At 44.8% G+C, this 13,669-nt stretch overlaps 1 protein-coding gene across 4 annotated transcripts in view; it reads left to right on the top strand.

Moving 5' to 3' along the window:
* ICE2 (interactor of little elongation complex ELL subunit 2) overlaps positions 1 to 13,669 on the top strand; it is a 435,266-nt gene that overhangs the window by 324,966 nt on the left and 96,631 nt on the right. For all 4 annotated transcript variants that reach the window (XM_063926398.1, XM_063926397.1, XM_063926396.1 and 1 more), the window contains one exon: positions 3,879 to 3,929. In XM_063926398.1, coding sequence (XP_063782468.1) covers positions 3,879 to 3,929 — 51 coding nt within the window. The remainder of the gene's footprint in view (positions 1 to 3,878; positions 3,930 to 13,669) is intronic.

A 13,669-nucleotide genomic window follows, 5' to 3' on the forward strand; every position in this document is an offset into this window, starting at 1 on the left:
GGATGTAGACTAAGAGGAGTGGTAGATTTTAGTGTCTTCAGCGTGTATATGGTATTGAAGGGTGAAAAGTTTTCTGAGGGAGATGTGAAATGGGCAGAGAACATACCCTTGGGACACGAAGAGGTGGAGGAAGAGAGGGCGAGACAGAGGTAGAAGTAGAGTAGTTGTTGAGGTAAGAGTTGAACCATGACTAGACAGAGGCCAAAGGAGTAGGGTATGTGAAGGAGAAAATGTTTGACAGTGGATTTGGCATTGAGATGATTATTGGTGATCTTGGTGGGGTAAGTTTCATTGGAGTGGAGAGTACAGAAGACAGGTTGAAAAGGGTCAAGTGTATAGTATAAAGGAATGAGGTTGAGCAAATATAGAAAATCTCAAGTAGTTTATAGGCAAATGAGAGGACTGACTGTTGTCAGGGTCAAGTGAGGGTTTCTTAAGAATGTGTGAGACTAAATCATATTTAAAATAATTGGGGACAGTGCCAGAAGAGAGAGGCAGTTTAAGGAGATGCTCCTGGTTGGAGCAAGCATAAAGAGAGCGAGAGAGAGCGAAGGAGCTGGAAGGTTATAGGATCAAGGGTCAAGTGAGAGAAAAGGAAAATAGGATGTATGTTTTAATCCCAGTGGTGGGAATAAAGAAAGGGCAGGAAGGCAGGTGGAGAAGGCTTGAGTGATAAAATAGCACTGCAGATTACTTCATTCTTAGTGAAGTGAGTTGCGCAGTCAAGGGCAGAGGGGTTGGACAACAATGAAGGAGCAGGAGGTTAGAGGAGGAAGTTGAAGGTTGCAAAAGGCAATGTGAGTTGGAAGATTTGTATAAGCGGTTTGAAGTTAGATTGTTTAGAAAAAGATATAGCGTAGTTGTAATTAGCAAGCATGAACTTGAAATGGAGGTAGTCATCGTGAATGTGATTTCCTCCAATACCATTTAGCTGTCTGGAAGCATTTCTGCAGGCATCATGTGACTTTAGAGTGCCAGGGTTAGTGAGCAGACTGATGAAGACTAAGGGGTATATTTACTAAAGATCAGATTTTTAGAAGTGGAGATGTTGCCCATAGCAACCAATCAGATTCTTCTTACCATGTATCTAGCACCTTCTAGAAGACAAGAGTTAGAATCTGATTGTTTACTATGGGTAACACCTCCACTTCTAAAAACTGAAATTAAGCAATTTTTTTATATATGTCATCCTTAGGTTCAGCTGTGTTGTTGAGGGGCAAGATTTTATGTTTGACAGCCACCAGCGCTAGTTTTGCCAATTACGTGATTAGAAATAATTTGAATTGGTCCTGAACCACCAACCCAGGACACCCCTGCAAGTGCCCTGAAGCACGCAAGGGTACCTAGGCACACAGTTTGAGAACCACTGTGCTAGACCATAGGTTCTCAAACTCTGTCGTCAGGATGCCACACAGTTCATGTTTTCCAGGTCTCACAGAATAATAACTGAAATATTTAGCTTCACCTGTGGATCTTTTAAAATGTGTCAGTGAGTAATTAACACACCTGTGCACCTGCTGGGTGACCTGCAAAACGTGAACTGTTTGAGGTGCTGAGGACAGAGTTTGAGAACCATTGCGCTAAACATACAGTAGGTTTGCATTATGGCCATGTGCTGGCTGTATTAAGACGTGTTTCTTCTTATATGTTACCTCAGTCATATTTATTTCCTTTTTGAACCTTGCAATGCTTCCACGCCATGCTACAGTACTGTAGTCTAACGCATAGCTGAATTTAGGTGGAGGGGGAGTGGATACTGTACCACGGGCTCCTCTCTGCCAGGGTGCCCCCAGCCCAGAGCACACTGGCATTACTAGCTCTCCATCTTGTACAGCAGCAGAACCAGGCAGCCAGAATGCGAGCAGGACAGTATGCAGTGTAGGCTAAATCACAAGATTATCCAGTTTCATGAATTACCCTCAGAACTTGCAGACCGGTGGAGAGATAGGAGGGGGAGATTACTGTAAGTGACCCAGAGATCCCACTTTCATTTCCTCTCCACCTGGTTGTCTGGATCTTCTGTAACCTGTTATCTAATAAGAGCATTCCGGTATACAGAGAGACACATTGAGAGTGTACTGAGACCTGTCCCAATGTGTAAGTAGGCTACTGCTATTCTAGCATATGGCAAGATAAATTACAGATTTTATTTTTCTATGAGTAGTTTAAGATTGTTTAAGCTGTCTTTGTTCCACAACAAGAAAACTTTATAAATTAGTTGCCTCAAATTAGGTGGAGCTATAGACAGTACCCAGGCATTATTAAACTATTAGTTTAAGTCTATTATACACTATTAGTTTAAATGTAATATACAAAATCTATGCCTGCCAACATGATCCATTCCAGGAGCGACAAAATGCCCTCTACCTGGACTTCCATCTTAATTTATGATTGACATCATTTGTGGTGAAATAGTTGAACACAGGTGACGCCAGAGGAAAGTCCAAGTAGAGTGCATTTGGACCCTCCTGGAATAGGTCATGTTGGGAGGTATGCACAAACTAATATACACCCTTTTCCCTTTATCTTGTGCAGCCGATTTCCTTTAGCGTTTAGATTTGATTGGAACCCTGCAATCAGACTGGTTCTGTGACTTTGGTCCCCCAATTTTATTTCGGGCATTAAACACAGGATATACCATGAGCATACAAGATGCTCAATTAACTTAAGATTTAAACCAGTGGTTGCCAAACTCTGTCTTCAAGGACCACTAATGGTCCAGGTGCAACCCGTAATTTTAGTATAAAAACGGTGTAATTAAGGCCCAAATTTATTAAGCCTTAAACAGTAATACAGGTTGAGTATCCCTTATCCAAAATGCTTGGGACCAGACGTATTTTGGATATGGGATTTTTCCGTATTTTGGAATAATTGCATACCATAATGAGATATCATGGCGATGGGACCTAAATCTAAGCACAGAATGCATTTATGTTACATATACACCTTAAACACACAGCCTGAAGGCAATTTTAGCCAATATTTTTTATAACTTTGTGCATTAAACAAAGTGTGTCTACATTCACACAATTCATTTATGTTTCATATACACCTTATACACAGCCTAAAGGTCATTTAATACAATATTTTTAATAACTTTGTGTATTAAACAAAGTTTGTGTACATTGAGTCAACAAAAAACAAAGGTTTCACTATCTCACTCTCATTCATAAAAGTCCGTATTTCGGAATATTTGGATATGGGATACTCAACCTGTAAAGTGGGAAGTGATAAAGTGCTCAGCCAATCAGCTTCCTAACTGCCATGTTACAGGATATGGAGCTGGTTTGTTTGTACTTTATCACTCTTTATCACTCTCCACTTTATCACTTTTTAAGGCTTAATAGATTTGGGCCTATGTCACCTGTGGCTAAGCATGGATATACTTAAATCATTGACCGTTATGGGTCTTGAGGACCGAGTTTGGGAACCACTGATTTAAACCGTATTTCAAATTTCCTGAATATCTTATGACTTGTCTCTTTAGTGTTAAAATTTTGGGTAGCACGCTGATTTTGTATAAATATGGTGCATGATGGTGTGACCATATCTAGTTTTAGGTCCCAACAGCCAACAAGGCAAGGATGTTACAGTAATGTCACATACTTCTGTTTTTTTTCCATTGCTTTGAAAGTGAATATGTATATAGTGGCTTAATATTTGTTATTATAAACATTGGTTCAGCTGTATGTGCAGGTTACAATTGAAACAGATTTTTTTCTTTATTTCTCCAGAGCTTTCTAGAGGTTACAACTTTGGAATTATTCTTGAATAAATGTTTTTCATTTGAAGTACAATACATTTTATTAACAAATGTAGGAATACATAAAGTAACCACTGATATCTGTTTAGTAAGCTAAAGTTCTTTTTCTGTGCAGGCCTGCTAACTGCCTGAATACTCTACGTCATATCCTGAAGTGGGTAACTGGGTGAGTGTGTCATTTCGGTGTTCTTATTTACTATGTTTTTGTGAGATTTCATACAAATATAACCTCATTCCACTGTCTCCCATGACCATAGGCTCAAGTATATTTCAGTATTACCAATATATTTAACATTTGGTAAACTTTGTCCTAAGAATCACTCTTTAGGACAGGTGTACTAAGCCTTGGAGAGTTAGGGTTCTATTTACTAAGTCTTGAAGAGAGATAAAGTGGAGGGAGATAAAGTACCAGCCAATCAGGTAAAAACTTCCATGTTACAGGCTGGGTTTGAAAAATGACAGTTAGGAGCTGATTGGTTGGTACTTTATCTCTGTCCACTTTATCTCTGCCCAAGGCTTAGTAAATAGACCTCTGAGAAAGTAAAGAGGGATAAGCTACCAACCAATCAATCAGATCCTAACTGTCAATTTTCAAACACAGCCTGAAGCATAGGTTGGTAATTTTATCTTTTACTCTCCATGGCTTAGTACATCTCCCCCTATGTGACCCAAGTCAGTCAGCCAGAACAATAGTCTCAATGCAAAGAAGACATTTCCTGGATGTTTAGACATAAATGTTTAGCAAATCATGGGTTACGTTACAGTCTCTGTGATATTACAGCCTCGCTGAGCACTTTCATATTGATTTTTATCTAAGTGGTCAGGTTGCAAATTGGTTTATAATGGAAGTCAACAAAGCTAGCAAGATAAAAATGGAATATGTACTTGGCAGACTGACACACTCACAGCCATGTAAATGAGAGGGGTATCCGGATGATAGATCGACAGTGTATTGGTCGACAGTCAATAGGGCGACATCATATGGTTGACAGATACAAAAGGTCGACATGATAATGATCAATACACAAATGGTTGACAGATTATTATTATTATTATTTTTTTTGGGGGGGGGGTTCACATGTTTTCCCAACATTTGCTTGATTTACTGTCCACATGGACATCTTTTGGAAATCGTTACCTTACCTGAAGCGTGGCGAGTAAAGCGAGCCTGTGAGGCTACACGTTTGTACTGATGGTGATCACATAATATCAAATATACAAGATTTGGCCTAAATAAAATAAAAAGTAAAAAACAACAACAACTTGTGTCGACCATTGTCATGGTGACCTTTTGTACCTGTCAACCTGAACCAGTGTTGCCCTTTTATCTGTCGACCTAATGCAAGTCGACCTATTGACCGTCTACCAAGGCATTGTAGATGTTTTATACCACACCCCAAAAGAGAGTACTCTGTCATATACTGTAGGTTGGCAGAGAATAGTGACTCATACAGTAAGTTTGTCACCATGAATACACTCCGTTTACTTATGCTTGATTCCTGTAGTGGGCAAACCGAACCCTAAATAGAAATTTACATTGCAAGAAAAAGGGATACTGTATATGTACATTTACTGTGTGCAAAATGATTAATTACTCCACAAGTAACTTCTGCATATTACAAGAACTATACACTATATGCTCTTCATTAACCACCTTTCAGTGTTTATCTGTCCCCTGGGAAACCCTGACCATACCTGTTTCCATCTGCTATTAGACCAGCAATATTGTGCCAAAGTGGTTAAGCCAAGCATGTGACTGCAATCATAACTTTGTACACCTGCCTCCAGCAATTTTAATCTGACCAAAAAGTTCAAACCAAAACCTGTAGAAAAAATTGTCACACCTCTGTCCCAGTCACTGTACTATGGGGGTCATTCCGAGTTGTTCGCTCGCAAGCTGCTTTTAGCAGCTTTGCACACGCTAAGCCGCCGCCTACTGTGAGTGAATCTTAGCTTCTTAAAATTGCGAACGAAAGATTCGCAATATTGCGATAAGACATCTCTGTGCAGTTTCTGAGTAACTCGAGACTTACTCGGCATCTGCGATCAGTTCAGTGCTTGTCGTTCCTGGTTTGACGTCACAAACACACCCAGCGTTCGCCCAGACACTCCTCCGTTTCTCCAGCCACTCCCGCGTTTTTCACAGAAACGGTAGCGTTTTTTCACACACTCCCATAAAACGGCCTGTTTCCGCCCAGAAACACCCACTTCCTGTCAATCACATTGCGATCACCAGAACGAGGAAAAAAACGTGAGTAAAATTCCTACCTGCATAGCAAATTTACTTGGCGCAGTCGCAGTGCGGACATTGCGCATGCGCACTAAGCGGAAAATTGCTGCGATGCGAAGAAATTTACCGAGCGAACAACTCGGAAAGACCCCCTATGTGAAAGCATCATTTATATTATATGCATTTTAACAATTTCCATAAACTGTCTGGGGGTCTTCTTTATGGCATACCATGAATGCACTGATATATACAGGTGAAACTCAGAATTAGAATATAGTGCAAAAGTTCATTTATTTCAGTAACTCAACTTAAAAGGTAAAACTAATATATTATATAGACTCATTTCATGCAAAGTGAGATATTTCAAGCCTTTATTTTTTATAATTTTGGTGATTGTTGCTTACAGCTTAAGAAAACCCCAAATCTAAAATCTCAGAAAATTAGAATATTACATAAAATCAATAAAAAAAGAATTTTACGTACAGAAATGTCAGCCCTCTGAAAAGTATAATCATACATATGTACTCAGTTCTTGGTTTGGGCTCCTTTTGCATGAACTACTGCCTCAATGCGGCGTGGCATGGATTCTATCAGACTGTGGCACTGCTGAGGTATTCTGGAAGACCAGGATGCTTCAATAGCTGCCTTCAGCTCTTCTGCATTGTTCGGTCTCATTTCTCTAATCTTTCTCTTGGCAATGCCCTATAGATTCTCTATGGGATTCAGGTCAGGCGAGTTTACTGGCCAATCCAGCACAATAATCCCACGGTCATTGAACCAGGTTTTGGTACTTTTGGCAGTGTGGGCAGATGCCAAGTCCTGCTGGAAAATGAAGTCAGTATCTCCATCTCTTGTCAAGCCGCTCCTGAACAACAAACAACGTCAGAAGCGTCTTACCTGGGCTAAAGGAGAAAATAACTGGTCTGTTGCTCAGTGGTCCAAAGTCCTCTTTTCTGGTGAGAGTAAATTTTGCATCTCATTTGGAAACCAAGGTCGCAGAGTATGGAGGAAGAATGGAGAGGCACACAATCCAAGATGCTTGAAGTCCAGTGTGAAGTTTCCACAGTCTTTTGATTTGGGGAGCCATGTCATCTGCTGGTGTTGGTCCACTGTGCTTTATTAAGTCCAGAGTCAACGCAGCCGTCTACCAGAACATTTTAGAGCACTTCATGCTTTCTTTAGCAGATAAGCTTTATGGAGATGCTGACTTCATTTTCCAGCAGGACTTGGCACCTGCCCACACTGCCATAAGTACCAAAACCTGGTTCAGTGACCGTGGGATTACTGTGCTGGATTGGCCAGCAAACTCGCCTGACCTGAATCCCATAGAGAATCTATGGGGCATTGCCAAGAGAAAGATGAGACCAAACAATGCAGAAGAGCTGAAGGCAGCTATTGAAGCATCCTGGTCTTCCATAACACCTCAGCAGTGGCACAGGCTGATAGAATCCATGCCACGCCGCATTGAGGCAGTAATTCAGGCAAAAGGGGCCCAAACCAAGTACTGTGTACATATGCATGATTATACTTTTCAGAGGGCCGACAATTCTGTATTTAAAATCCTTTTTTTTAATTGAATTTATGTAATAATCTAACTCTCTGAGATTTTGGATTTAAGGTTTTCTTACACTGTAAGCCACAATCATCAAAATTATAACATGAAGGCTTGAAATATCTCACTTTGCATGTAATGAGTCTATATAATATATTAGTTTCACCTTTTAAGTTGAATTATTGAAATAAATGAACTTTTGCACAATGTTCTAATTTTCTGAGTTTCACCTGTAGAGGATTGTACTGGTAACTTACAGTAACACACTGTGGAGAATATCGCCCAGGGCTTATCCTATTAGCACTGATAAGCCTGCACGAGCGGGGCTTTTCTCTACTGCACTGGGTGCCGGCTCCTGACCGCTCCCGTTGCAGCCCTCAACCTCTGGCTCCCCCCGGACACATGACCGTTCCCCCGTCATGTGACCACTGCTAGAGGAAGAGGGGGTATGCAGGTCACAGCACTGCCCTGGCTTCCTTGCTGGGGTCCCAGCGCTGAGTGCCGGCTCCTGGGCTGCGGCAGTGTCCTTGCAGTCGCAGCCTTCTGCTGCGGCAGGCATGGAACACTGCAGGCAGGCGTGGTTAATTAGAAAATGGGGCTATTTCTACCGAAATCACACACATTTCACTGAACCTGTGTGTTTTCGGGAGAAAAGGTTTTGGTTTTTTTGCACTGGCGATCCAAATGGGATATTCTTTAAATAGGGTGGTATTCATGTGACCGCCGGTCAGCTGACCGACAGTCACATGACCTCCTCCACCATCCCGACGGCTCGCTATCCCGACGGTCGGCATGCCGACCAACAAGGACTATTTCCACTCGTGGGTGTCCACGACACCCATAGAGTGGGAATAGAACCCGTGGCGACCGCAGGTCGCCACCGAGCCTGCAGCGTGGCGAGTGCAGCGAGCCCGCAAGGGGCTTGCTGCACTCGCCCCTCCCGCCGAGATCCCGGCGTCGGTATGCTGCCGGGATCCCGGCGTCGGTAAGCTGACCGCCAGTCAGCCGTACTACACCCTTGTAAATATATATTTCTCTATCGTCCTAGTGGATGCTGGGGTTCCTGAAAGGACCATGGGGAATAGCGGCTCCGCAGGAGACAGGGCACAAAAAGTAAAGCTTTCCGATCAGGTGGTGTGCACTGGCTCCTCCCCCTATGACCCTCCTCCAAGCCTCAGTTAGATTTTTGTGCCCGGCCGAGAAGGGTGCAATCTAGGTGGCTCTCCTAAAGAGCTGCTTAGAGAAAGTTTAGCTTAGGTTTTTTATTTTACAGTGAGTCCTGCTGGCAACAGGATCACTGCAACGAGGGACTTAGGGGAGAAGAAGTGAACTCACCTGCGTGCAGGATGGATTGGCTTCTTGGCTACTGGACATCAGCTCCAGAGGGACGATCACAGGTACAGCCTGGATGGTCACCGGAGCCTCGCCGCCGGCCCCCTTGCAGATGCTGAAACATGAAGAGGTCCAGAATCGGCGGCAGAAGACTCCTCAGTCTTCTAAAGGTAGCGCACAGCACTGCAGCTGTGCGCCATTTTCCTCTCAGCACACTTCACACGGCAGTCACTGAGGGTGCAGGGCGCTGGGAGGGGAGCGCCCTGGGAGGCAAATGAAAACCTATTTGGCTAAAAAATACCTCACATATAGCCTCCGGGGGCTATATGGAGATATTTAACCCCTGCCAGAATACACTAAAGAGCGGGAGACGAGCCCGCCGAAAAAGGGGCGGGGCCTATCTCCTCAGCACACAGCGCCATTTTCCTTACACAGCTCCGCTGGTCAGGACGGCTCCCAGGTCTCTCCCCTGCACTGCACTACAGAAACAGGGTAAAACAAGAGAGGGGGGGCAAAATAGTGGCAAAAATTATATTATAAAAGCAGCTATACAGGGAGCACTTATTATAAGGCTATCCCTGTCATATATAGCGCTTTTGGTGTGTGCTGGCAAACTCTCCCTCTGTCTCCCCAAAGGGCTAGTGGGGTCCTGTCTTCGTAAAGAGCATTCCCTGTGTGTCTGCTGTGTGTCGGTACGTGTGTGTCGACATGTATGAGGACGATATTGGTGTGGAGGCGGAGCAATTGCCAAATATGGGGATGTCACCTCCTAGGGGGTCGACACCAGAATGGATGCCTTTATTTATGGAATTACGGGATAGTGTCAACACGCTAAAGCAGTCGTTTGACGACATGAGACGGCCGGACAATCAGTTAGTGCCTGTCCAGGCGCCTCAAACACCGTCAGGGGCTGTAAAACGCCCTTTGCCTCAGTCGGTCGACACAGACCCAGACACAGGCACTGATTCCAGTGGCGACGGTGACGAATCAACCGTATTTTCCAGTAAGGCCACACGTTATATGATTTTGGCAATGAAGGAGGCGTTACATTTAGCTGATACTACAGGTACCACTAAACAGGGTATTATGTGGGGTGTGAAGAAACTACCTATAGTTTTTCCTGAATCAGAAGAAATAAAAAGATGCTAATTTCAAAGAAGTTATTGGCTTTATACCCTTTCCCGCCAGAGGTTAGGGCGCGCTGGGAAACACCTCCTAGGGTGGACAAGGCGCTCACACGCTTATCTAAACAAGTGGCGTTACCCTCTCCTGAGACGGCCGCACTTAAAGATCCAGCAGATAGGAGGATGGAAAATATCCAAAAAAGTATATACACACATACAGGTGTTATACTACGACCAGCTATAGCGACAGCCTGGATGTGCAGTGCTGGAGTAGCTTGGTCAGAGTCCCTGATTGAAAATATTGATACCCTGGATAGGGACAATGTTTTACTGTCTTTAGAGCAAATAAAGGATGCATTTCTTTATATGCGTGATGCACAGAGGGATATCTGCACACTGGCATCACGGGTAAGTGCTATGTCCATTTCGGCCAGAAGAAGTTTATGGACGCGACAGTGGTCAGGCGATGCGGACTCAAAACGGCATATGGAAGTTTTGCCGTATAAAGGGGAGGAGTTATTTGGAGTCGGTCTATCAGATTTGGTGGCCACGGCTACAGCCGGGAAATCCACCTTTTTACCTCAAGCTACTCCCCAACAGAAAAAGACACCGACTTTTCAACCGCAGCCCTTTCGTTCCTTTAAAAACAAGAGAGCAAAGGGATATTCATATCTGCCACGAGGCAGAGGAAGGGGGAAGAGACACCAACAGGCAGCTCCTTCCCAGGAACAGAAGCCCTCCCCCGCTTCTACAAAAGCCTCAGCATGACGCTGGGGCTTCTCAAGCGGACTCGGGGGCGGTGGGCGGTCGTCTCAAGAATTTCAGCGCGCAGTGGGCTCACTCGCAGGTAGATCCCTGGATCCTGCAGATAATATCTCAGGGGTACAGGTTGGAACTAGAGACAGATCCGCCTCGCCGTTTCCTGAAGTCTGCTTTACCAACGTCCCCCTCCGAAAGGGAGACGGTTTTGGAAGCCATTCACAAGCTGTACTCTCAGCAGGTGATAGTCAAGGTACCTCTTCTACAACAGGGAAAGGGGTATTATTCCACTCTATTTGTGGTACCGAAGCCGGACGGCTCGGTAAGACCTATTCTAAATCTGAAGTCCTTGAACCTGTACATAAAGAAGTTCAAGTTCAAAATGGAGTCACTCAGAGCAGTGATAGCGAACCTGGAAGAAGGGGACTTTATGGTGTCCTTGGACATCAAGGATGCGTACCTCCACGTTCCAATTTACCCCTCACACCAGGGGTACCTCAGGTTCGTTGTACAAAACTGTCACTATCAGTTTCAGACGCTGCCGTTCGGATTGTCCACGGCACCTCGGATCTTTACAAAGGTAATGGCCGAGATGATGATTCTTCTTCAAAGAAAAGGCGTATTAATTATCCCATACTTGGACGATCTCCTAATAAGGGCAAGGTCCAGAGAACAGCTAGAGATGGGATTAGCACTGTCTCAAGAAGTGCTAAAACAGCACGGCTGGATTCTGAATATTCCAAAATCCCAGTTAATGCCGACAACTCGTCTGCTGTTCCTAGGGATGATTCTGGACACGGTTCAGAAAAAGGTTTTTCTCCCGGAGGAAAAAGCCAAGGAGTTATCCGAGCTTGTCAGGAACCTCCTAAAACCAGGAAAGGTGTCTGTACATCAATGCACAAGAGTCCTGGGAAAAAATGGTGGCTTCTTACGAAGCAATTCCATTCGGCAGATTCCATGCACGAATTTTCCAGAGGGATCTGTTGGACAAATGGTCAGGGTCGCATCTTCAGATGCACCAGCGGATAACCCTGTCTCCAAGGACAAGGGTATCTCTTCTGTGGTGGTTGCAGAGTGCTCATCTATTGGAGGGCCGCAGATTCGGCATACAGGATTGGATCCTGGTGACCACGGACGCCAGCCTGAGAGGCTGGGGAGCAGTCACACAAGGAAGAAACTTCCAGGGAGTGTGGACGAGCCTGGAAACGTCTCTTCACATAAACATTCTGGAACTAAGAGCAATCTACAATGCTCTAAGCCAGGCAGAACCTCTGCTTCAAGGAAAACCGGTGTTGATCCAGTCGGACAACATCACGGCAGTCGCCCATGTAAACAGACAGGGCGGCACAAGAAGCAGGAGTGCAATGGCAGAAGCTGCAAGGATTCTTCGCTGGGCAGAGAATCATGTGATAGCACTGTCAGCAGTGTTCATCCCGGGAGTGGACAACTGGGAAGCAGACTTCCTCAGCAGACACGACCTTCACCCGGGAGAGTGGGGACTTCATCCGGAAGTCTTCCACATGCTGGTAACCCGTTGGGAAAGACCAATGGTGGACATGATGGCGTCTCGCCTCAACAAAAAACTGGACAGGTATTGCGCCAGGTCAAGAGATCCGCAGGCAATAGCTGTGGACGCGCTGGTAACGCCTTGGGTGTACCAGTCGGTGTATGTGTTTCCTCCTCTGCCTCTCATACCAAAAGTATTGAGAATTATACGGCAAAGAGGCGTAAGAACGATACTAGTGGTTCCGGATTGGCCAAGAAGGACTTGGTACCCGGAACTTCAAGAGATGATCACGGAAGATCCGTGGCCTCTACCTCTAAGGAGGGACTTGCTTCAGCAGGGTCCCTGTCTGTTTCAAGACTTACCGCGGCTGCGTTTGACGGCATGGCGGTTGAACGCCGGATCCTAAAGGAAAAAGGCATGCCGGAAGAAGTCATTCCTACTTTGATTAAAGCAAGGAAGGAAGTAACCGTGCAACACTATCACCGCATTTGGCGAAGATATGTTGCGTGGTGCGAGGATCGGAGTGCTCCGACGGAGGAATTTCAACTGGGTCGATTCCTACATTTCCTGCAATCAGGATTGTCTATGGGTCTCAAATTGGGATCTATTAAGGTTCAAATTTCGGCCCTGTCGATTTTCTTTCAAAAAGAATTGGCTTCAGTTCCTGAAGTCCAGACTTTTGTTAAGGGAGTGCTGCATATACAGCCTCCTGTGGTGCCTCCAGTGGCACCGTGGGATCTCAATGTGGTTTTGGAATTTCTAAAATCTCATTGGTTTGAACCACTAAAAAAGGTGGATTTAAAATATCTCACATGGAAAGTGACCATGTTACTAGCCCTGGCTTCGGCCAGGAGAGTGTCAGAACTGGCAGCTTTATCTTACAAAAGCCCATATCTGATTTTCCATTCGGACAGGGCAGAACTGCGGACTCGTCCGCATTTTCTCCCTAAGGTGGTGTCAGCATTTCATCTGAACCAGCCTATTGTAGTGCCTGCGGCTACAAGTGACTTGGAGGACTCCAAGTTACTGGACGTTGTCAGAGCATTAAAAATATATATTGCAAGGACAGCTGGAGTTAGAAAATCTGACTCGTTGTTTATATTGTATGCACCCAACAAGATGGGTGCTCCTGCGTCTAAGCAGACGATTGCTCGTTGGATCTGTAGCACAATCCAACTTGCACATTCTGTGGCAGGCCTGCCACAGCCTAAATCTGTAAAGGCCCACTCCACAAGGAAGGTGGGCTCATCTTGGGCGGCTGCCCGAGGGGTCTCGGCATTACAACTTTGCCGAGCAGCTACGTGGTCAGGGGAGAACACGTTTGTAAAATTTTACAAATTTGATACTCTGGCTAAGGAGGACCTGGAGTTCTCTCATTCGGTGCTGCAGAGTCATCCGCACT

This window comes from Pseudophryne corroboree, chromosome 6, assembly GCF_028390025.1.
Source record: "Pseudophryne corroboree isolate aPseCor3 chromosome 6, aPseCor3.hap2, whole genome shotgun sequence".
In the NCBI taxonomy this organism is placed as follows: Eukaryota; Metazoa; Chordata; class Amphibia; order Anura; family Myobatrachidae; genus Pseudophryne; species Pseudophryne corroboree.